The sequence below is a fragment of the Crocuta crocuta genome, unplaced genomic scaffold (genome assembly GCF_008692635.1).
Source record: "Crocuta crocuta isolate KB4526 unplaced genomic scaffold, BGI_CrCroc_1.0 scaffold546, whole genome shotgun sequence".
NCBI lineage: Eukaryota > Metazoa > Chordata > Mammalia > Carnivora > Hyaenidae > Crocuta > Crocuta crocuta.
In genome coordinates this window covers 2,249,312-2,274,785 of record NW_027527441.1, presented here as the reverse complement: position 1 = coordinate 2,274,785, position 25,474 = coordinate 2,249,312, and the positions used below count along the sequence as shown (strand labels likewise).

The 25,474-nt window shown below is 48.9% G+C and overlaps 1 protein-coding gene across 2 annotated transcripts; it reads right to left on the bottom strand.

Annotated features, from left to right (window-relative positions):
• Positions 1-4,410: 4,410 nt before the first annotated feature.
• On the bottom strand, positions 4,411-18,091 carry RNF122 (ring finger protein 122). 2 transcript variants are annotated; one of them, XM_077760702.1, is made up of 6 exons: positions 17,990-18,091; positions 13,109-13,265; positions 7,906-7,951; positions 7,336-7,377; positions 5,791-5,873; positions 4,411-5,514 (listed from the first exon to the last, which is right to left on the bottom strand). In XM_077760702.1, exons 1-6 carry the CDS (start codon positions 18,012-18,014, stop codon positions 5,400-5,402), a joined length of 468 nt encoding a protein of 155 aa, XP_077616828.1. In that variant the 5' UTR covers positions 18,015-18,091; the 3' UTR covers positions 4,411-5,399. The 2 variants fall into 2 exon arrangements, with proteins under 2 accessions (XP_077616828.1, XP_077616831.1); XM_077760705.1 differs by having other exon boundaries at positions 5,791-5,870.
• Between the last annotated feature and the right edge of the window lie 7,383 nt (positions 18,092-25,474).

Sequence of the window (25,474 nt, the reverse complement as noted above, 5' to 3'; positions counted from 1 at the left end):
CTTTTAAGAAGCCAAATAGACAAGGGAGTTACTAAAAATGCAGGGGAATTGAAAAGAGCGATTCCTACTAAGAACACAACTTGGCCTTATGGATTGCCTCTCTGGCTAATTAACTGTGGCAAGAAAAGACACTGTCTTTTAAATGAAATGTAATAAAGGAAATCCATCAGGCAGATAGAGATGCCTCCAGAGATCCTGTGACCCAGTGGAATGCAGGTGAGATGCATGCATGCCCTCTGTATATACAGTGTGCAACTACCACCAGGACCCACTGAGTGCCCATTTTGCCTCTGCACCAGAGCACCAAAACCAAAGACTCCAGGTATAAGCAAATGACACTGTTTTACCTATTAATTAGAATGGCGAACTCAAAGAAGGAAAAGGTACAAAAAATGCCCTTTTGAATTTCCTGTTTGATCCCTATAGGGACATGAAAACACATGATTAAGTAAACAGGATGATTTCAGGGTTTTTTGTTGTTGTTTGTTTAAGAGAGAGAGAGAGAGAGAGAGAGAGAGAGAGAGAATCTCAAGCAGACTCCATGCTGTCAGTGTGGCACCTGATGTGGGGCTCGATCCTACCACCCTGGGATCATGACCTGAGCCGAAATCAAGAGTCAGACACTTGACTGACTGAGGCTACCCAGGTGCCTCTGATTTCAGTTTTTATACAAAGATACCAGCCACCTTCTTGAGACTTAATGAGCATATATAAATTTTAAACATTTAGAAATTCAGAGTTGGTCCCTGGGGGGACCCACACCATCATCTTGGTATAAATCCTTAGTAATTGGTAATATCTTTTGAACCATTCATGACAGTCACGGCCCAGCAGGAGGGGGTCTGCAGTGGCTTTGGTGTGCTCAGTAATATCAGAGCATAGGCTGGGATGAAGAAAAAAGGAAGAGGGAGAAAAAAGGAATGAGAGAGGAGAGAAGATGGATAAGAAAAATGGGCTGATGGATAGCAGGGGTGGAAAGTGATGAAGACCAGGAAGAACACCGGGAGCCACCAAAAACGCCTTCTGGTGCTCCTGGTGCTGGCAGCTGCCCCTCCGTGTACAGGGCACATGCCCTGGATTTTTGTCAGGACTGTCGCATGGGGGCAGAATCAGAAGCTACTTCAAAGCACAAAGGTGCCATTGGTCCTATCCCCCTGTTTACATAGTATGTCAGTTTGTTAAAGGAAGAATTAAATGGGCATAATTAGGAATCCAGGGCTGTTGATGGTCTCTAGTCTGGGGGACATGGTAAACACCTTGATTTTCTCCCCCTGAGGGGCATTGGTTAAATATCAGCCCACATGAATGGCCATCATTTGACCTTCCTGTCTCTAATTTGATCACATCTGTTGCTCTGGATCTGTGCATATGGCTTTGACAGATTCACCTATAGTAAGTGAGTAATATGGTCAAGGGCATCCATGATGTTATTCTGACACCCAGAGAGACAGAGGAGTACAGAGTGGATGATACAGGCTGTTGGGGGGAACGGGGGTTGGGCATGGCAAAAAGGAGAGGCATAGAAGGCCCTCATGAGAATGGGAAAAGCCCCAGTGCCATGGGTGACTTTGAGTTGGAATAGAACACTTGCTGGGATAGCAGTGGGAACGGTAAGCCTCCATCCTTCAAGGCAGCCATTATCCCGATCTATCAGTCTGTTTTTTTCAAATTCTGCTGAGTTTCTCATTGCTACTTCAATTTCCCATTTTGTGAATGGTGGATCGATGTATGATTCCTTAAAAGAAGTAATCCACTGTGGAGTTAAAAAAAAAAATCCATGTTCCTAGATAATGGTAAGCACACAAATCGACAGTAAGCTAGGGTTGTGTCTTCCATGACAGCGTCAGCCCAGGAGCACCTGCTACTTGGAGTTATCTTCATGGAGAGCAGTCTGCTTCCAAAGTTGTTGTTGGTCAGCAAAGCCAACATTGAACTTAACTCTGCACAGTCTGTGTAAGAATGAGTCAGCCATTTATGTGCTTTTCTCAACACCCTTTTCCTAATCCCAAACTCAGAGGGGTATATACACAAAGGAAAGCAACATGTATTTTATAAAAGAACTCATTATCCTTTGATTGGTTGAATGGTGTTTGCTTTGCCACAGATCATTGGAGTTGGGATCCTGGTATATATGATTATTGCTGAGCTTCTTTCAGTTTTTTGCTTTGTTTTTGTTTGTTTGTTTGGGTTTAAGTAATCTCTATGCCCAACGTGGGGCTTGAATTTATAACCCCCAGATCAAGAGTTGCATGCTCTACCAACTGAGCCAGCCAGGCTCCCCTGGTTTTTTTTATTTTTTTATTTTTTGAGAGAGAGTGCATGTGTGAGCACAAGGGAGGGGCAGAGGGAGAAGGCAAGAGAATCAAGCTCAAGTAGGCTCCACATCCAGTGCAGAGCCCCATGTGGGGCTTGGTCCCAGGACCATGAGATCACGACCTGAGCTGAAATCAATAGTTGGATACTCAACCAACTGAGCCACCCAGGCGTCCCTTTTTACTCTTTGCAACAGGTTTAGGATCCAAATTCTTTTTCACTAATGGGAGCAGTGCTATGTACACTTTAGTTGCCCATGAACATCTTGTGCACAAAGAAAAGCATTGGCTTAGTTTCCAAATGGAGCTCTGACCTTTTAAAAGCCTGATCCGAGGAACTTGGGATTCTTACTCTATCAAGTCTCAGGTTCCAGTCCCACCTGGGACTGTCTCTCCCCTAGCCTTTCCCCACCCCAGCTTCACCCTGACTTGTGTGCATCTCTGACACCCATGAGGCTGGTTAATCGCTGGAGTGCTTTTGTTCAGGATACTCCCTCAAGACTCAGCTCAGGTGTCCCCTCCCCCACCGGCGAGCTTGCTCACCCAAAACACACCGTGCTTACACCCTTTCCCTACACAAGGACTGTCTTGCCTTCCAGCACGTGGCAGTGTCTAGCCCAGGGGAGCAGGCACTCTGGAAACACTGCGCTGAGGAACAAGACCTCACTAACGACCGTGAATAGGGAGCCTGTGACTGTTTAACTGGTGATTGGTTACTGCCCTTCCTATCTGATCAGCAAGAACATACTGAGTTTTCCCCACTGTGCACTGTAGTACCATCCTGCCCAGCTGCAAGGCATTTCTACCCTGTCATTTTGACTTCAGGACAATGCCATTCAAGTTTGTAAACACATTTTAGTGCCAACGTTCTAATCAGAATATGCCAGCACTGGTAAATTTTCCCTAAGAGGAGGGCAGATGGCGAGGGAGGAGCATGTAGATGTTGAAGTCAACCTGTAGACCACCTTTCCGCCCTCATCCCAGACCTGCATCTACCATAAGGCCATAGCAAGAGCTAGAGGGAGGGTCTGTTTTGCTTAGGAAATACATTTTATTCCTAAAATGTCCTAGATAGTACTAGAAGAGTGGGTGCCCTTGCGATAAGGAAAAGACCAGACATCATAGGGTTGGGACAGGGCAAGGAACAGGAGTCTATGCTTCAGTGTGGAGGAAGTACTTGGGCAAAGGACAGGTGGTGACAACTTGATGAGGATGGTCATGTGCCGCAGCTGCACCTTGGGTCAAACATGAGCACCACATGTGCCTTACAGCCTCCATGGCACAACTGCAGGTGGGGAGAGTGTCACATCTGCCCTTTAGGCCCAGCTTCTGTGGGGCCACAGGTAGCTCTTGCACATTCATGACCCACTGCGATATTAGACTTTGCTCAACAAATATTCCTACTGTGCACAGTACCCAGGGCTTGCTCTGTGGGTCGACCATTGGCCACTGCCACGTTCCACTGACCAGGGGCGGCCATGGCCCACCAGCTCCATGCGCATGATGGCCAAGAACATTGTTCCCGGCCCTCATAATCCATTTTGCATATCCATTATTGGTTCCCCACTCCCTTGAGTCTGTGAGAGCAAAGCTGGAGGGTGTGGGTACAAGATCTGCGTGCACAGAGGGGCACACGTTTGTTAATGCCAACACTTCTAGATGTGGTATCGGGGGTAGCAGGAGTCCATGATGCTCAGCAGGTAGGCAAGGAGAAAGCTTAAGGGAAAGAGATCAAGCCTCTGTGGTAGCAACTTTGATCTTTAGCTGTGCTAAGAGCACAATTGCTTGAATTACATGTAGGACACTGTTCAAGTCTTAGGAATCAGCATCCAATCACACACCAGGAGGACATACATCAACTTTCTCTAACCCAGGCTCGTTCATCTGATTTCTAGGTCTTTAATCTGGTCTTAAAGTACACTGATGTGAGCCCTATGCTGTATGGGTAATAACCTGACATCAGTTTTCCTTTTTAAGAGTTAGGAACCTTTGTGCATGTGTGACCTGAGTATGGGGAAGCGAGAAGAGACGGGAAGAGAACTTGGGTTTCCTCTGCTGGCAGAGAAGGGCCAAGAGACACAGGCCACAACCACAGGCAGAAAGAGAAACTTGTTATTAAATTTAATTTTCTTTAAATACACACCTTTCTCCCACGCTTACCTACTCCAGGAGGGGGAGAGAGGAAACCCCACCCCCGCCGTTCAGGGGATTCCATGTACAAAGCCTGAGATGGTGAGGAGGAAGTATAAAAATACTATTTACAAGGGGGAAGAAGGCATCTGTTGCCACCTTAACCTTCAGACACCCCCATCCCCAGGCCCCTTTTGCTCCTTTAGAAAAAGCCCCTGGGAATTCATTTGAGTGTAGAATCAGCCCTTCCTCTGGAGGGGCACTCAAACCCCTAAACGGAATAGGAAGCTCTGAGATCAGTTGAGGAAGACAGTGAATGGATAGCACCTCAGATCCTGGCCGAGGGAAGGCATTTGACCCCCATTACCCTGTAGTCAGCAGGCCTACGGGCCCCGCTTCTACTTCCATAGACCCCGTGTAAACATTGACTCCTTTCTCTGGGTCCCTGTTCTTCCTGACTTCCTACAGGGCCTCCCTTGCTTCCACTGGAGGCACTTGGTTCCTGATAGTTCCTTTCTCCCCTTCCCACCTTCCTGTGGAAGGAGTGAAGAGGGGAGGGACATTACAGGTGGGGCAAGGCCTGTTTCCTCCCTTCTTCTAGGCCAGGGCAGCCATTTCCTCAAGGGGAGAGCTCCACAAGTTCTCGGCCAGATGGGGGTGGATTGCCTTCCCCGGCTTCCCCAGCAGGGACAGGCAGGTAGGCAGTCCAGTACCAGGATACAGTGGTCTTGATGGGTGACACCATCAGTTCTGAGTGGCAGGGAGGAAGGCTTCAGGAAGTGGGAAGGCGGGGCAACTCCGGCCTCACCCTGATGGTGGGAGACCAGCCCTGCGTTACTGCTTCTTCGGATAAGCACGTCAGTCACTGCCCAACAGTCTGGTTCACTGTAGCTGTGCAGAGGGGCCAGGAACCCATGAGCAAGAGGTCTCCTGCAGGCCTTGGCGGAGAGGCAGCATTCACACCAGCTCGTCCAGTAGGATTCCAATGCTCTGAGTGGCCTCTGAGGGCCCAGCGATGGGCTTGTTACACATAGGGCAGACACAGCGTACCTCTAGCCACTTCACCAGACACCTGGAGGTGGAAGAAGATCAGTTTTTCCCTAAGGCATCCAACCCGTTCCATTTCTCTCTCATTCGGAGAGCCCAGCTGCTTCTCCCAACAAGAACATCTCAGTCCTTGCCCCAGCCCAGCCCCTCCCGCTTGCCTGGTGTCCAGACAGGACGTCGGGTATTGCTGGCAAGGGGGGCAGATGGGAGGGGGTAGGGACTGCAGGTTCTAAATGATGCTCCCTACTTATTTCTTTCAAAAGGCATCCCTGGACATGAAACCCCCATAGTGCATACTCACTTCCGGTGAAAGGCATGTTGGCATGGGAGCACACCTAGCTCGTCCTTCCCCTTAAAGTCTTCCAGACAGACTGCACAGGTCTGCTGTGAGGAAAAGCGACAGTGAGAAAGGGGCCTGGGGAAGAGCCGCATTTGCCTGTCAGCCCATCCCCATCCACAAAAACGAAGCTCTAGCCCAGTTTCTGGATGGGCCACGGAAACATAAGTCATAAGGTAGCCATAAACCACACTGGACTGTTCACACAACCAAAGGAAGATGATATTAAAAGTTTAGTTCCTCAGTTGCACTGGCTACATTTCAGAGGCTCGGTAACCACAGTGGGGCTGCCGTGGCTCCCATACTGGGCAGTGCAGATATAGAACATTTCTATCATCACAGCAATTTCCATTGACCAAAGGTGTTCTAGGAGAATATTTTTTAATCCTTTCTAGCCTGCTACATCTTGCACGGGGGCATGTATCTATAACAGAAGGTAAAGATGGGAGTAGAGTGTTCAGTTAATATTCTTTAATTCCAGCTTTCTGTCATTCTAGACTAACTCCTCAATCGCAGCTGAATTCTTCTGCTCAAGGAGGGCTCAGGAAACATGTGATTTGCTGACATGTGATAGCACGCATCAAAGAGGGATGGATGAAACGAGGCATTCCTAGGTTGTCTCGTGTCTAAGCAATGCCTGTGGGTCTGCCCAGCTCCCAACAACCTCGGACACCCTGGGCACAGGGGTCTGCAGTTATGGATGTGAGTCTTGAGAAAGTTAGACGATCTAATGGGCGCAAGTAGGGAAGGAAGAGGAAACAGCTTACTCCTAAAGTGTCTGTGTTGATGGGACCCAAGGAGTAGCTATATTGATGGGAAGGGCACCGGAGCGGAAACAGGCAAGAACTGCAGGGATGGATACGCTGATCAGATCCACAGGATACAATATAGGTATAAGAGTGAAAAGGAGGGGCGCCTGGGTGGCTTAGTCGGTTAAGCGTCCGACTTTCACTTAGGTCATGATCTTGCGGTTCGTGGGTTCGAGCCCCGCGTCGGCCTCTGTGCTGACTGCCAGCTCAGAGCCTGGAGCCTGTTTCAGAGTCTGTGACTCCCTCTCTCTCTGACCCTCCCCTGCTCATGCTGTCTCTCTCTCTCTCCTAGAAATAAATAAAACATTAAAAAAAAAAAAAAAGAGTGAAAAGGAACTTCTTTAGTGAAAAACCAAGACAGGAGGCCTAGACACGGGGAAAGGTAGCTGGAATCTGGCATGCCTTGGTGTGCCCGTCCTCCCTTTAAAAAATATGAGGCATGGCAGCCTCTCTGGGGCCACATGTCATCACTTATTCAAACCCTCCTGCGATCCCGTTATGTTTTCTGCCTGCGCCGGTTCCAGACATAATGAATTCCATATACTGATTACCTACTGGAATGAGTCACATTTATTTGGCCCAAGGAGAGACGAAGGCGGGGACTAAAAGAAGTTCCTGAAAGGCCCAGGCTGAGAGCTGGAGAGGGTGCTGTTTGCCCTGCCAGCCAGGGACCTCCTGCCTGCTGGCCCAGTACACTCACCCCATACAGTTGCAGCTTCTTGGCATCACCTTTAAGCACCACCTGAAAAGAAGAGAGGAGGCCTGGGTCAGAAGCAGCCAAGCACAGGGGCCAGGTGCTAGCACCCAGTGGAGAGTGTCCCCAGGCCTGCACAGGTGTGTCTCCCTCTCCCTCTGGTGAAGGGGAAGGGCTTTGCCACTGCCTGGGCTAGGCCAGGCTTGAGGACAGTAGGAAGTGTTAGCCTCAGATGGAGCCAGAGGGGAGGCCAAGGGGGTTCAGCTTGCTTGCTGCCTGCCCTCTCTCCTCACCTCCAGCAGGGCAGGTGGTAGGGAGGAAGGCTCACAGAAAGATATAGTGCTCTGGGGCGCCCGGGTGGCTCTGTCAGTTAAGTGTCTGACTTCATCTCAGATCATGGTCTCACTGTCTGTGGGTTCAAGACCTGCGTTGGGCTCTGTGCGGACAGCTCAGAACATGGAGCCTGCTTCGGATTCTGTCTCCCTTTCTCTCTGCCCTTCCCCCACACACCCTGTCTACCTCTCAAAAATAAACACTGAAAAATGTTTTTAAAGAAAGAAAGATGTAGCGCTTTACCTCCTTATAGCCATATCGTTCGCTCTGCGCCTGGTTCCGGAGTTTGCTAGAGGAGAAAGCAAGGAGAAAGGGAGGTTACCACGCCTTTGTAAGAGGGGCAGGCAGGCTGCGTGGGCATTCTTCTGTTTGGGGGGGGGGGTAAGGGGGAGTGGAGAGGCTGCTCTTCCCCAGGGGTATCTTGTCCCACAGATGCCACAGAGTATGGTTTGGACCTGGGCAGGTCACCCAGAGTGGATTATGGACTCAGACTTCTACTCAGGCATAACAGCCTCAAAACTTACTTGTCAGGTCCCATAGACTGGAGGAATTCTGGCAGAATTATTCATTCATACTCCCTGCTGTTTCCCAGAAAGTCAGTCCCCTCAGACCCCCCAGGTCTAACGATCACCAATCTGCTTACTGAGTACATGGAAGAAGTCAGATATTCTTATAAGGGATTTTGCCATTAAGCCAGGGTAGCAGTATGAGTAAGTCTCTGTTGACCCTGGGGAATTTTCCACCCGGGAGAACGCTAATATTCTTAACCAAAGCACACGCTCCCCTTCACAGCACCCAGGCAAACACAGATGATGCCCTCTTTGTTTTCTTCTTTTGAGTCTCCAGCTGGTGGCCCTCACGCAACCTAGCTCTCAATAGCCAAAACACACCTTGTGGTTCCCAACGGCAATAACGCAGTAGTTATCAGAGGACTTGTGATGCACCCATCACTGTATTAACAGATTCACATACTTGGCGAGGAACGTTTTCCTTTGTACAGATGAGGAAAATCAAGTCCAAGGAGGTTACATAACTTGCCCAAACCTCACAGCCTGTTGGCAGCCAGAGGCGGATTTGAATCAGTCGATCAGAATACAGGGCCTGAGCTCTCGAACAACGTGCCTGTTTCATCGGTCAGGTGGCACCCGCCATCGTCCTGAGAAGGGTACCTGATCACTTGGGAAGCACCAAGTTCTTCATCAACAAGGCTATAGTTAACGGCTGGGATCATGATTATGCATTGTTGCTGACGCTTTATTTGCAGGGAGAGAAACCATCCAAGTTAAGCAGGTGGCTCTGTGCACTCCTGTACTCGGTAGCCACATGGGGCTTTCTCTCCACTGAGCACTTCTGCCACAGAGCTGGGTTATTGGAAGGAAACCTCAGAAACCCATCAAGTTGGAATAGGTGTGTCAGACTAAGGGCCAGAGCCACCTGACCACTTGTTTAATTGGGCCTATGAGCTAAGACTGATGTTTGTTCTTAATTTTTTTTAATATTTTTGAGAGACAGAGAGCATGTGCGCATGTAATAAATAATTAAAAATTACATATGATCTGTGGCTGCTTTTGCATAGTAGAGTGGGGGTTATTTGGGGGTGACTTCCAAAGCCCCAAATATTTGTCCTTTGGCAGAATAAGAAGGCTGACATGAGTTAGAGGAAGAGAAGCTCAGATCAGGAGCCTCAACGAAAAGGAGAGAAGGTGCCCACCCCATGGGCACTGCGGAGAAGCCGGATAGAACAGGGGAAGATGTGGAATGAGGGGCACAGCAGAGCCAGGCCCCAAGCACAGTCCGGGGGCAGATCTGGATCTGGCTACCAGCTAGCTCCACTGTTCCTAGCACAAGTCAGGGCCCGGGCCAGACTGTGCCTGGAGACTCATAGGAACGCCAGTCCAGGGGTGTCTGGCTGGCTCAGTGGTAGAGCCTGTGACTCTTGATCTCAGGATTGGGAGTTCGAGCCCCATGTTGGATGTAGAGATTACTTAAAATCTTAAGGGGCACCTGGGTAGCTCAGTTGAGCATCTGACTCTTGGTTTTGGTTCAGGTCATGATCTCATGGTTTTGTGAGTTCAAGCCCCTCTTCAGGCTCTGTGCTGACAGTGAGAAGCCTGCTTAGGATTCTCTCTTTCCCTCTCTCTGCCCCTCCCCTGCTCATGCTCTCTCTGTCTTCCTCAAAATAAACAAAATTAAAAAACATAAAATCTTAAAAAAGAACTCCAGGTGGACTCCTGCACCATGGGGCTAAGTCCCAGGGCAGCACATCACCTTGAGGGCCTCTGGTCATTGGAGGCTTGGGCTGAAGGCCTAACCAGGACTCCCACCGTCCCATCCTTTACTTTGTAGAGATCTCCTCAGTCCAGAAAAGGGTTTTCACAAGCACGCATCTCTGTGCCCACTTCCAAACAAGATGGGCAGAGAAGGATGCATCCAAGGCTTAAATGAACAACTGTCCCCTTGCTGACACTGAACTAAGCTGGGGAAGGAAGCCGGTGTTCTCACGGTCAAAGCGCTCAGAGCCGCCTTCTGAGGCAGACGCCTGTGCTGTAGCAGGGATGCAGAGAGTAAATAAGGAAGTGGTGAGGGGCCTGCTTTTTAAGTGCGAGAATGAAAGGACGCCACATATCTCTCGGGTCTCAACTGCCTCCCCTGAGATGTGGCCCTCTCTAAGCACGTAGGGTGTGTACTAGGATGCGCAGGGCGCCCCTGCCCCACCCTTGTCCCCTGCGTTCGCCTGGCTCCACTTAACAGTCGAAGCCAAGGACCCTCCAGTAGCCTGGCTCTCAGAGCCCAGTACTATCAGAACAGGGAAAGGCTTCAGACCTACCCCCTTCGCCCTGCATGTAGATTTCCGGAACAGGAAGGTATACACTGTGATGAGGCAGGGCCCCAAAAGGTCTCAAGGGAAACAAAGCAGAAAAGCAGAGCCCCCGGGCCATCCCAGTGGAGAAGGTAGAGCCTGCAATTTTGGACAGGTGGCCCTCTCAGCTGCTGGGTGAGCAAAGCTGCTAAAAATACTCCAATTTCAATGAGACCATTTCTAGCCACTGCCAGCGGGCTCTCCCTCACTGCTTTTCCCTTTTGCAGCAAACAATGCCACCAGGTCCTGAAAATAATTGCTCCTTTCCTGCCTATTTGTACTTCGCCGGCCCTTCCATCCTGCGTAGGGCAGAGGTCAGCTCCTGGGGACTGGGGAAGAACTAGCGAGCGAGGGGAGCAGGGGAGAGGAGGGTGGCGCTGGCCAATGAGCTCACCAGGTGGAGAGCAGGGGTCATGGGCCTATTTTGGCTACGGAGGAAACTGAGAAGTGGGGAGAGGAAGTGGCCTCTGTGCCTGTGTGTCTTTCTATATATAGCCACCCACAGGCTGCCACACAGCAGCGAGCCTCTGGAACCATGAAAAGTCCAGGGTCAGCTGGCTCTGGGCAGGCTTCAGGACAGAAGGTGCGGGTGACGGAAGGGGCAGATTGCCGCGGAAGGGACAGGTGGCGCCAAGCGGCCCGCAGTCAGGAAAGCTCTTAGTATCATGTGGTTACGGCTGTTCTACTCCAGGCAGACAAAAATAAACCAGCCCTACCTAGCTCCCTGGCCCATCCTGCAGGACCCCAGTCTCCGGCCGTCAAGGGGTGCTGAGGGATGCCCCAGCTGTTTCTCTTCCTTCCATTCAAGGAACAAGAATCCAACGGAAAAGGCTGGTCAGATATGGGATGTGGAAGACTCTAACAACCGCCAGGCTAGCCCATCTTGCATCTTCCTCGATAGAAGACCTTGGGCAAATTCTTAACTGCCTGAGCATGAATTTCCTCATTTACAAGGTGGGCTAACACATAAACTGGAGGGGTGTTTCACAAAATGCCAACCACAGTGTGGCCCAAAGAAGGCCCACACCCTTTATCACTTGGTAAAGAGGAGCTAAAACCCAAGGTCACACCTATTAATGACAGAACTAGGAAATGAACCCTGGTCACCCACATCCTGGCCCAGAGTGATTTTCTAGATTTTTCTTCACTTGACTGCCTTTGCAGTGTGTGTGTGTGTGTGAGCATGCTGTTTTTGTGGACTCCTCCCCCAGCATCATACATGAACCTTTGGTATTTGGTATGACTCCGTCTTTTGTCCCTGGGGAACTGCCTGAATTGCTTGGTATGGGGAGAGGGGGGCGGCTGGTGGTCAGGAAGGCAGAAAGTTTGAGGAAGAAAACACAGGCTTGGGAAAGGGGAAGGGGTAGAGAGATACTAAAAAACTGCCCTCATCCCCACTTTTGCAAATTTCAGGCTCCGGTGTACAAGAGGGAAAATAAACCACTGTCGTCTCTGCATCAACTTTTAAGTGGAAAACTCCAGCCGCTGACCCCTCTCCCCCCCAGGAACTTTTCAGAGTTCCAAGAAGAAGAGGCCTAAAGTAGGTGACTGGGGGGCACGGAGGGCCCTTCCCCTTTTTTAGAGGAAGCTCTTCTAGCCTTAGGAGTAGAGACTGAGTGTCTGCCTTTCCCCCAACCCCCTTTCTGGGCAAAGCATTCAGATTCACGGAGACATTTCAGCAGGGAGCCGGAACTCCTTTCTCCCTCCTTTTGATTTAAATGACTTAAGACTCCAGCTGCTGGCTACCCACCACAAGGTGTGTGTGTGGTGGGGGGTGGGGGGGGTAATCTTGATAGCCCTAAAGACACCGTCATGTTCATGGATGCCCAACGCTTCCCAGTGTGCCCAACAGTCCCATGCAGTGAGGCACTGGTAGTCCCAACCGCATGCCCTTGTCAAAAACACTACTTTAGTTTCCACTCTAAATGCCAGTCGTGCCCTAGATTTTTGGTAGAAAAGCAGCCACCAATCCCCATGTCTTTCAACAGGGGGTGAAAGGACAGTTCCTGGAGCCTGGCTAGCCCTGCCAACCTCAAGTCCTCCCCTGGACCTCTGCGCAGGAAGAATTAAGGGGAGTTTTTAGGGGTTTTTTTCCACTATAAAAATAAGAGCTTACGAGGCCGACCAAGCAGCTCTCCAGACATCAGCCTGCTAATATTAGCATCTGGAGGGCTGACAGCAGGATTTCCCAGGAGGGAAGAGGAACATGCCGTAGGTGTAACCAATGCCCACCTATCCCTGGCCACCCAGAGGCTGTGCGTGCGGAGTGGAGACACCGTTAAGGGATGACCAGCAGGATTACTCCGTCAAACAGTAATTCTAGGCCACCCTAGAATAACTGGCCAAGAGGGGCGACGCAGCCCAACTGTTGGTGACCTTACATGCTCTGGAACAACCCGAGAAGCTGATGAAAATAGAAACACCGGGCCTCAGGGGCCCAGTGAAGGGCAGGCTGAGCCCGGTCCTCAAAGCAGGGACCCCAGTGGGAAGTTAGGGATTCTGCTGTGGGTTTCTCGCTTGGCCCACCCTACCCCCAGCCTCCTCCTCCTGGACTCCGTGCCCCAGGTCACCCAGGGTGCCACCCACCTGATAAAATAGCAGCAGAAGATGAGGCTGAGCATGAAGACAAAGATGCCTGTGCCGAAGATGACCATGTAGATATTGAGGGGAAGGTCCTGGAAACTGATGGGTGGCATGGAGCAGGACTTGTTGGTACTAACCAGTCCCAGGCCACAAAAACACCCTGCAAAGAAACGGGGAGGGAAAATGTTATAGTTGGAAATTTACCACTGGGGCTGATGGTACTCGGTCGGCCAGGATGGAGAGAGAAATGGCAGGCTCTGGGCTCCCAAACGTCTCTGATGCTGAGGCATAAGTTTAGAACCTAGCTCTCACACTGACTAGCTCTGTGACCTTGGGTGAATCAGCGATCCCTGAAATGGGATACCATAGTCCTTAAAACTGCATCCCACCTAGGGGATCAAGGATTCAGGAAATGGAAAACTTGATTCCGTCAGGTAGAAGCTTCTTGAGTGCAGTAGCAAAATGAGGAGCCGTAGGTGAGAAAATGGGTACTTGGGTTCCAACATCCCTAGAGATGTGACCTTTAAGAACATACCTATCTAAGCTTCACTTTGTCTTTTAAAAACAAGCAAAATACAGAGGATGAAAACTGGTGTAAGAAGTGGGCTTTGTAGATTGCCAAGGTGCAGTTACAAAGGTCATTCGTCTTTATTAAGCCACAGGCTCCAGGAGACAGGCTGCACCAGGACCAGAATAGAAACTGTTCACCCTGAGGCTGGGCCAGTGTTCCAGAAAGTGATGGGGGGGCGGGTGTAGCTTACGTTGCACCCTCCCCCTTTCTCCTCAAAGCCTTGATGTACCGTTCCATAGTGGCACTGACATCCCATGGAGCTTGTTAGAAATGCAAAATCTCCCCCCTCCCAACAGAATGAACCAGAATCTACATGTTATCAAGATCAAGGTCCTCATCAGATTCCGAGGCCTGCAGCACTAGAAGCACTGACCAGCCACCAGATGCTTCGCCTCACAGGACTGAGAGGGTAAATCCGATTGGCCAACCGATCATCGCTGCCTCTTGCCAGAGTTTGGTGTTGAGGTAAGTCTGTGACAAGGTTTGGGCCAAGGAAACAAAGACAAGTTCTGCTGGAGGAGGAAAGACTGGAATGATGGCAGCCAAGAAAGAGCTGGAAGGAAAGCAGTTCAATATGAAGCCAATGGCTGAGGGTGGCGGAAGAAAGAGGGAAAGAAAAGAAAAGATTAGGTCCGTTAAATGGCTGGATTAACCAGTCCTGGAGCCGCTCTCTATTTTGGGAGTTACTCATTCTGAGAATTAGTAAATGTTCTGTACTGTTTAACGGGAAGAAAAAATATATAGGATAGAAACAATAAGCTGGGAAGTGTTACTGTGATCTAAAAGGCAGGCATAAAATTCTTAGATTTCAGAAAGTGAGGAGACAAGAAAACTAAAATCTTGCAATATCCCAAGCACATTCTCATGCTACCGATTTAATCTTTGTAATGTCACTAGGAAACTGACTTACCCCTTCACCAGGAAAAAAAAAGACTCAATCATTAAATAAATTGTCTAACGTCAAACAGCTAAGGCTTGTTTCCAAAGACCTCTGTACGCAAGTCTTCAACATGGGTTTTAAGTACTTGCCTGACATCTTGGTTAGGAGCCAGAACCCATTAATATCCTTGAGGAGTCTAGATTAAAATGACCAATGCTACAACTCAGCAGAAGACTAGCTGAAAGGACCGGAAGTCAATTTTGACATCCTACATCTCATGCCTCAGTCATCCCCTAGATCAATCTAGTGACCATATAATGAGCCTCCCTTCAAATCCCCTTTCAGATGCTGGGCCCAGTTCTCTTCCAAGTCCCCATCCCAGACACCTCATTGATGTCAAGTCCTTCCTCTGCTTGAGCCCATGTGTGTGACATCTCCTTCCACGTAGTTTCCATCATGCATTTCCCAGGCTCATGACTGGTTTCAAGTCTTCCTAAACATGCACGCACTGGGTCTCCTCAACCTCCACCGTTCATAGCCTTCCAGCATCACCCAAAAATGAACCAGTCTCCTATTTCTTGTCCAACCTGTTCTCACCTTCCTCCATACCTTTGTTCATGCAACTTTCCCTGCCTGAAATTCCCTCTCCCTTCTGGAAGCCCACCAAGCCTGGTCCTCTTGCTATTCCAATGACCCCTCTCTTCCCTGAATTCTATAGACCTCACAGCCTCTACCATGCATTCTGGCTCTTGAGGATTTAGTAGTTGTCTTACGTTGCCCCAATGTTCCAAACATCAACTTAACTCAAACATTGATTATATGACAAGTACCGTGATAGACACGTAAAATTTAAAAAAAAAAGTGAAAAATCATGGGATGATTTTACAGGGTAGGGACGAAGAGAACACAAAGGCTTTCGCCAAATAAACAAAGGGAGGCACCACAGCAGAGATGCAACTAGAATCCTGGAATCAGAAATGGAAGAGTCCAAGCAACCTCGAATACTCCTGAATTGGGTCTGAGAACAGCGAGTTGGACAGTGCCTAGCCTCGTGTTTGGCTTGCTTTCAATGAGCTAGTTAACCGATAAATAGCTCCTGATTTTTCAAGACAACCTGGTACCCTTGGCAAAAACTCCCATTTCAAAGTAAGGAGAGTGATATTTGGGAAAGTTGCCCAGAAACTGCCCTCAGCTAATGAATGGCCAGCCAACCAACAAGTATTAATCGAGGGCTGATTTATGCACTGACCTAGACATTGTGGGAAAACAAAAAGTAGAAGTAGTTCTTGTCCTGAAAGACTTTGTTGAAAAGATTAAATAATTAGCTCCTACCCTTATTATGCTCAACAGGAAGCCCTTGCTTCTGGGCTCCCTACTTCACTAACAATTGACGCTCTAAGAAGGTCTAACCTCCGATCTGTGTTGGCTCTCCATGCACCTTTCAGGAGAAGAATCCTGGTTATTTTTAGGGTCCCAGAGAACCCCACTTGGTTTCCTGTCCTGGGAAATTGTACAGCGGTGGCTACCGTAGAGGGCATGTATATGCACTCTGGCCTCAGGTGGTCCTCTGATCAGTTTACCTTGACCATCTTACCTCTCCTGATAGGCACTTCCCCTGGGGTTCCAGGATGGAGTCAGTGAGCTTGGAACTTTATGTGAGAAAGAGTATAGGTGAGAAGAGCTTCATAGCCAGAAGGAGATGGTACATTTGCTTATATTACAATGAAAAACAAATGGTAAAAAATATATATTGGCTAAAACCTGTAGTACGAATCGTTTTTCCTCTAACACTTATAAGGGCAGAACATCAACCCCAGAAAAGAGAGCCTTCAGAGATTTTTCCACAAAGGGGGTGGGGGAAGAGATTGCTTCCTCATTTAAGTCAAAACACAGGATCTATCAGTCACTTTAAAGAAGTGAAAAGAAAAAGGGGCAAGTCCTCCGCTGGTCTAAAAACCCCATATGAAAGAGGAGCGCCAGAATAAAGTGCCAGCCACCTTGGTTCTTCTCAAGTCTCTGTTCCATTGTCTCAGCTGACCTATGAAAGCCTTGACATCAGAATGTCTCATCTCAATGGTGTGCAGGCTGGGAGCTGGAATGACGTCAACAGAAGGCTGGCCAAGAAAGACCGGTGGGTCTGGGAAATGCTTCCCCCTCCCAGCCAACGGGAATCTTTCCCAGATGCTGGGATGCACCGTCCTTCCTTACCCCCCATCCTCCACCCCTGTCCCTCAATGCCCGCCTATCACACACAGCTTGGTTCATTTTCAGGAAATTAGATCCTACTAGCAAGAGGAAGAGGGGGATGGGGGACGTTCATACACACACATGCTGTCCAAACCCTGCCTTAAAACAAAAGCCGCTTGAAATAATTAATCCAAGATCTGGCAGGGGTCTGCTCTCAAGAATGGATTTTTTTTTTCTTTGTAACTAGCCAGCCTACCATACTCAGAGATAAGGCTCCCTGCCTTCACCCCCGCCTTCTCCAGAAACTCCAAGCCTCGGGAAGACGCGGTCAAAACACCAAAACTACTGGGACGTATTAGTATCCAATACCAATCCATTTTAACTGAGTGGCTCAGAAAGACCCTCCTGTAAGATGGCTTGGGTGAGGAGTCAGAACCAAGCCCTACCTGTACCACCTCAAATGCCAAAAACCAACAAACAAGCCTCAGGTGAGATGAATTTAGCATCACTCCAGGCCAGGGCGGGTGGCGGAGTGACTTGGGTAAGGAGGGGCGGCCACCAACCGCAGTTCGGAAGCTAGTACCACAGTGTGGCCTTGGGGCCAGCGAGCACGACTCCTGCTAGCCTGGCTCTGCACCCAAAGGTATCCGGGCGCTGAGACGTCTGCAAGGCTTTATCGCACCGATAAAGACACGCTCTCTGATCCGGCATCCTCCGCAAGCACAAAGCCCCAGAGCAGCCAGTGAGGAGCCAACAAAGGCACAGAGGAAGCCGCCCCCGCGCCCCGTCCCGCACGCTGCATTGTATACATATTTAAAATAGCCTGCAAAGTTCCAGGCCGGGAACTTGAGCTCCCTCTAGGAGATCCCAACCCGGGCGCGGATTTGATTCTCCTCCGACAACCATAACAAAGACCAGAGTTTGAGCGCACAAAGGCAAGGGAAGGGGGTAGGAGAGCGAAGCCGCCACACAAAGGCCGCGAACCCCTCGGCTCCCACGCCCCCTCCCCCCCGCACGTTCAGAGACGTTCCCGGCCCTGGAGTTAAACCTGATTTTTTTTTTTTTTTCAAATTCTGCCCTGTGCAGAGCCTCGTTGGGCGCCAGGACGCCTCCTCGCCCGTCCCATTTCATGACAAACTTAACTCAAGAGGAAGAAAGAGCCCTCTCTATCTGATCTTAAGACTCGCGCCTCTCCGAGTCTGCGGCCAGCCCCGCGTCCGCTCGCCCTCGCGCCCCGGGGACTCACCGTTACACCACTGGAATGGGTGCATCAATAAACTCTCGGCTGGCTTCCTCCGACGAACGAACGCAGGCGCCGGGTAGGGCACACGGGGTGGGCGCACCGGCTTTCGGGNCAAAGAGGGAAAGGGGGGAAACAAAGTCCCCAGGATGAGCGCACCACCGAGGAGATGCAGGAAGGGTCCCCGGGCTGGGGGAGACGCAGGGCGCTACAGAACAGGGCGTGGGCGCCCGGCTCGCAGACGAGGGAAAAGCTTCNCCCTTTCCCTCCCCCCTGCACCCTCCGCCCTCCTCCCGTCAGCCGCCCTCCGGCCAATGAGAGCCTTCTTGCGGGACTCCGGTATTATTTGCAGGCCCGCCCCCCTGCGAGGGGCGAGCATCTTCGCCCAGCGCGCGCCTCCCCCTCCGCCTTCCCAGGGCTCGGGAAACTTCACTCTAAAGAGAAGCGAGCTGCGCGGTGCGAGGCTCGGCGCGGGCGGGGGCCGGCCTCCGCCGCCCGGACCTGGAGGAAAGCGAACAATTAGTGCCACATTGTTTTCCGCCTCCAGAGCTGTTACTGTTTAGCATTTCTATAGCTCTTTGAGAAGCCAGTTCTAAGGGAGGGGTTGCATTTCTGCTCGGACGCCCAGGACTCTGGTCCTGGGTGGTGGCTAGCAGCACGTTCCTTCGCTCACGGCAAAAGAGGGAACTGAAATAAGAGGGTAAAGCAGATGAATTACAGAACTGAGATCTGGAAGGAGCTCAGGTTGTCTTCTCATGTTTGGCCAGCGCCTCGTTTTACAAACCTTAGGAACTAAAAGCCCGAAGGTTAAGCTTAAGGTAGATGTGTCAAGGCCTCCACGCTCCCGAGTAGCAGAATCAAACACAGAAATCCACATGGGCAGCATTTTCAGGGCAAGTCTCTTCAGCATCTATCACCACCTAGGTGTTGAATAAATAGTTGGAAGAAAGACTGAATGTCTTAATTCCCCGTCCAAAATAATTTCTTTTTATCTGACATTGCATCGCTTGTTTCTGTCTTGTGTATCTTTCTGTCTTTCATTTATACAGAATGTGTTCACCATGAACCTACTTTGTGCCCAGCACTGTTACACCGGAGACCCATCTGGGTCGCTGGCGACAGCAGGATTCTAGTCTCCTGCGATTCTTAGTGCCCGAGAAGACAGACAGTAAACAAGCTAGCAAACAAGTAAGAATGACTCAATCTCATCTTCCAATTAAGCGTAATCTGTTAATTGAAGGTGATAAACACTTTCCCTAACGCTTGGGAATTGTGACACTCAAATAAGATTATGCATATGAGTGCTTTGTCATTTAAAAGCATGATGGTTAAGGTATTAAATAACTTGGTCGAGATCACATAGCAGTGTGCAACAGTTTAGCACTTAATTACGTAATTGTCTTATAACAATTGTTTTCCTTTAAGAGCTGGTCTGGGGGATTGGAGTCGTGTACAGATCCAACTCATTTCATCTCTTAATTGGGCAATTGCAAAAGCTTCCTAACTGGCCTCTTTGACTCTAGTCTCTGCCTCAGACTTTAGAGCCCACAGGAATTATTTATGTTAGAGATGTTACACATATGAAGATTCCCAGGCCTGGAGCCCAGAGATTCTGATTCAGAATGCTTTGTCTCCACCTTCCCCCATCCCTCCACGGCCAAATTCTCAAGCAATTATGCTGAAAGAAATAACACTTGGATCTCACTCTCAAGTCTGTCCTTTCTGCTGGGCCCAGAGTTATCTTCCTAAAACACAAATCTGATCATTTACTTCTCTTGCTTGATAACCTTTATTGGTTCCTCTTACTTCCTGGATAAAGTCAAATTGCGGAGTGTGGCATTCACATTGTCCGGCCTTCCTAATGCCAAATACACTCTTCTTGCACACGTGCTTTTCATCAGACACAAAGCTTTTGCTGTTGTCCTTGAAATACGGGACATTCTTTCTTGCCTGCGATTTTGTACACGGCATCACTGATGTTTGAATGCCCTTTTTCTTTCTGGGCCTGAGTTTTGTAAAATTCAGCTCAAAACACACCTCTTCCATGGCTCACCCTTGTCATTGCCCCTCTCTACTTCTCTTTCAACACCTCATGTAAAATGTAGTCTGTTATGGGATTATCAGGATAATTCCTATTTTCCTAAATACGAGAACTTCTCGAGCCCTCCTTGTAAGAGATTTTTTCAAGGGCACAACCACTTTTGAGGGGCCGGCGTCTGGTTCAATAAGTACTTTTGGAACAGATGTATGTGTGCGCATGTGTATAAATAACCATACAATTTAAGCTATGTTCCAGGCAGTGTTGAGGATTTAAAAATGTGTATAGTTGTTATGCAATAGTTCTTTCTATACATTGGCTTAAGGGAAGGTGTTGATAGGTGAGCCTGATTGTATTAAGTTCCTGCTAGGTGCTGTTGCTTCTAGGGCACAGATTTTCCAGTTTGAAGGAGAAATTGGTAAGAAGCGAGGAATGCTTCCTCTCCCCACCCTTCTTAAACTAAATAGCCCCAAAGTGGGAAGATATTTTGAGGGTGGGAACAGCACAACTTCTCATGGGGATGGAGCTGGTCAATCAGGGCAGTGACCCTCTCAGGTCACACCTACAAGGACCATGATTACAGTCATCAGACAGAATGTTCTACAACAATTTATGTGTTAAGCCTGATATTTTAAGCATTCGATAAGGTCTCCTGAGGCACTAAAAGACTCTAATTTGGGAAGCCCAAAGGATCCCTTCCTAGTATCTCACCCTCATCCCTCCTGGGGATGGCCAGGAGGGCTGTGCCTCAGATGATGGTTTAGATTGGGAGGTACATACAGGTTGAAAGGCTTTGGTCTTACACATCCCTGAAAGGATTAGTTCAGTCTCTCAGCATTTTCGAGACTGAAGGTCTTACCAAAGACAAGCTGATTTCCCACATCACCATCAATACAATTTAGGTAATCCAGAGGATTCAGACTCCTGGGGATCAGGAAGATTTATCTGGTTATTTTATGAGGAGGACACTGAAACAGTAATGAAGATGATGTATTATATATTCAAAGTTACTTGTGAAGTCTGAAGTAGAATCAGGTTTCTAAATCTTCCGTGGAAAGAGGGAAAGGTAATACTAAGCCTCCAGGAAAACTTTTAAGGAGTCAGAGATTCTCTTTATCCCCACCTCCCCATCCCAGCATCCTTTTAGATACCCCATGGGCCCCCTCATTTTAAGGCCTTGCAAGCACTAGAGAGTCACTTTGGGGAGAAACAGCTAATTTTGTGGAGGAGCATGGGGCCAGAAAACTTGATGGTCCCATTTCACCTTCAGTAAGGGAGCCTCTCTTCAATGGTCCTCACAATCCAGCCCTAAGGTATGGAAGAGAGCACTAACCATGTGGATAAGTAAAAAGTGATCACTGGGGTGCCTGGGTGGCTCAGTGGGTTGGGCACCTGACTCTCGATTTCGGCTCAGGTCATGATCTCTCAGTTCATGAGATCGAGTCCTGTGTTACAGTCTGCGCTGACCGCATGAAGCCTGCTTGAGATTCTCTCTCTCCCTGTCAAAATAAATAAATGAACAAACAAACATACATACATTTAAAAAGTGATAGTTAAGCCCAACTGAACATATCATACTTCAAAATTAGACAAATTATCACATTTCCCCCAAACATTTTTTTTTAATTGAGAGAAAATGGGAGGAGACAGAACCCTAAGCAGGCTCCATTCCCAACTTGGAGCCTGAATCAGGGCTCCAGGCAGGGCTCCATCTCACAACTGTGAGATTATGACTCGAGTGAAAATGGAGTTGGTCAACTGACCGAGCCACCCAGACACCCTACATTTCCCCAAACTTTAATTTCTTTAATTTTTTTTGACATTTATTTATTGTTGAGAGAGAGAGAGAAGGGCAGAAAGGGAGGGAGACACAGAATCCAAAGCAGGCTCCAGGCTCCAAGCTGTCAGCACAGAGCCTGATGCAGAGCTCTACCCCACGAACTGTGAAATCATGACCGAAGCAGAACTTGAGATGCTTAACCAACTGAACCACCCAGATGGCCCTCCTCAAACTTTTATTCCTTAAAAGAAGTTTGCAAGAGAGGAACACGCAATTCTTTGAAGGGGTTTGGAGTTGCTCATTGTATATGTGGGCAAATAAGATCTTTTACTTGTTTTATTCTCGAAAGATCTGGCCTTCCTCTGTCCAGATGGATGCCCTGGAGGCCTCAGTACCCGAATGCTTTTCAGGGATTGATGGAACTTTTTTTTTTTAATCTTTACTTACTTACTTTTAAGAGAGAGGAAGAGAGCGTGAGCAGGGGGAGGTCAGAGACAGAGAGGGAGACGGAGATCCCAAGCAGACTCCGTGCTGTCAGTGCAGAGGCCGACACAGGGGCTTGAACTCAGGAACTGTAAGATCATGACTTGAGCCGAAATCAAGAGTCGGTCGCTTAACCAACTGAGTCACCCAGGTGCCCCAGGAATTGGTGCAACTCTTAATGAAATGAGTTCATAATTTCCCTGGTTCCCCAGGAAAGCAGGGCAGCCATCTCCCCTCCCTGCTCCTCAGCTCCCCACCTACGTGGGAAATCCAGTAGGAGAGAGAGTCATTGGTATGACTGAAGAGGCAGATCTTCCTTTCTGTCTATACAGGCTGGGTCAGTTCCCCTATGATGGTAGGGTTTGATTCTTAAGCCTATCATACATGTCCCCTTAGGCTCTTCTTAAGTAACCAAGGAGGCTGGAAGGAAGCAGAAGCTATGGGGTTTAGGGTTCTGTATTTTCCAGAAATTATATGTAGTCCTGCTATGTCTTTGGATTCCAGAATGAAGCCAGTACTCAGGGCCGCAGCTGAACCATCTCATGCATCAGACTGGAAATTGGATAATAAAGTAGAGTGGTAGAGAGTAACACCTTTGATTGCCCACCCACTGCATCCCAAGTCAGTGCTTCTCATATTTTCATTTATTCCTCACCAACACCTCCAGGAAAGTTTTCTACTTTCCAGTAGGAAAAATGGAAGCCAAGGAAGGTCAGGTCTTAGCAAAAGTCACGGAACTCTGAAGTGTTGATGAGGGGGCTTCCAACCAAACTCCGTCTCTCTCTCCACAAAACACGATCATTGCTCAACACTAGTACAGTGGCAAGAGTGGATTAAGAGTGGTTAAGAGTGGAGGCTCTGGAATCTAGCAGATGTTAACTATGCCAAACCTCAGTTCCTCACCTGGAAAATGAGGGCTTGTAGTAGAATCTACCATAGAGGCTCAAGTGAGGAACAGCGTTTGATAAATGTTTGCCAAATGACAGGAACAAAATAAGCCCCCAGGAAATGCTCATTCTTATTACCTCCAAACTACATCATGAAGTAGCGTGGCTCAGAAGCAGCATCGGACCAAACAGCCAGTACATCTAGTGTATTAATTACCATGCATGCTGGGTCATGGTGGTGGTTTTGAAAGTACGTCCATGAAGTCTTGAATGCTCCTCCCCGGTAGAGGTGGAGCCAAGTTTACCACTCTCCTGAGATCATGCTGGGCTTGTGGACGAGTAGAATGAAGCAGAGGTGAGTCGGAAAGGTGTGCTGCAGTTTCCACCAAAGACACTGAGGGCACCTGGGTGGCTCAGTCAGTTAAGTGTCTGATTTCAGCCTCGGTCACGATCTCACAGTTTGTGAGTTTGAGCCCCGCAGCAGGCACTAACAGTGCAGAGCCTGCTTGGGATTCTCTCTTTGCTCCCCACCCCACGCTCTCTTTATCAAAATAAATAAACTCAAACAAACAAACCAAAGCCATTCACCAATGCAGAAGCCATGTGGTAAGGAATGGCGCTCTGGGAAGGAGCTTGGAAGGAGGAATTTTTGCTTTAGTCAACCGTCAAGTGACTGCAGCCTTTGCCAACGCGCTCTGGCCGCAAGCCGCAGGAGAAACCCTGGGAAACACCACACATTTAAGCTGCTCCTGAATTCCTGACCAGCAGAAACTATGAGACAACAAATGTTTGTTGTTTTAAGCCACTGAGGTTGGGTGGGGGGTGGGGTGGGGTAATGTGCTATTTTGCAAAAGATAAATAATGCAGCTATTGTAACAAAAAGACATAAAAATGCAGAGGCTTGAAAAAGTCTAATTTATTTCTGTCTTGTAAATATTCCTCCAAGAAAAGGAGGTGCAAGGCAAGGAGGTAGTTCTGCTTCACAAAGCCATCCAGAGACTCAGGCTCTTTTTCTCTTGCTGCTTGGCTCATCCTGAGATGTGTTTCTTATTCATACATTAGGAGCTGGCTTGCCAACTACATATCTTATGTTTCAACCCCAAGGGAGTTGGGGGGACAGCGTCTTCTCTGTAAGAAATGGAGCATTACTCTTGTTCCCATTCCATTGGTGAGAGCTTAGTCACGTGGTTCCAGCTATCTGCAAAGGACGCTGGGAAATGGAGTCTCTAGATGGACAGTCATGAGTCCTGCCGTAGCTCAGGATGGTTCTGTTAATAACAGGAAGAAGTGGAGAATGGCCGGTGAGCAGTCTCTCCCTAGCCAAGTCCTGGTGTTGCCCTCTCTGAGACTTCAGTTAGTTATCTCTCCAGGGCTGCTTTCTCCTTTATAGAGTGAAGAATCATGGGGCGCCTGGGAGGCTCAGTCGGTTAAGCATCCAACTTCTGCTCACGTCATGATCTCATGGTTCATGGGTTTGAGCCCCGTATCAGGCTCTGCGCTGACAGCTAGCTCAGAGCCTGGAGTCTGCTTTAGATTTTGTGTCTCCCTCTCCCTCCCCTGCCTGCACTCTGTCTCTCTCTCAAAAATAAACAAACATCAAACAAATTAAAAAATAAAGTGAAGAATCAGATAAGATTGGAAGATTACAAACGTTTTATTCTGAACAGAATTTTTTAATTGAATGTGGGTGTGTGTGTTAGAGAGCACGAAAGCTGGGAAGAGGAGCAGAGAGTGTCTTAAGCAGGCTTCACGCTCTGCACAGAGCCCCAGTGCAGGGCTCGATCCCATCATCTTGGGACCATGACCTTAGCAGAAATCAAGAACCAGACACTCAACTGACTGAGCCACCCAGGCAGCCCTATTAAGCAATATTTAAAACTGGAAACTGCATACATAAAAGAAATAAAAACAGATCTGCCCGGTTTGAATCACCATGGGGCTTCTCTCCCTGTACCTGCTCCCTGCCAGTGGCCCCCTGAAAAACTATTTGAAATACTAGGGCTCTGTGAGGCATGGTCAGAAAATCACTGAATGAGAAATTCTCCTGGATTCCTGCCAGTTCTGGTATTTTTGAGGTTGTGGTCATTCACCCGTGTGTCCTGAGCTGGGCTGATCACAGCCTTGTCATGTTTGGCAGCTGGGAGTTCCCTGTACATGCATGTGTTGTAGGTGGAGGACACTAGAATGGCCTTGGCTCCCGGGGTCCAGCCTCTCCTCACTTCCTTTTAACCCTTTCCTGACCTTGTGGCCTATCTGTCCTTTCTCCTAATGCAAGCAAGGTCCTCCCATCCCTGGCCAGGGGC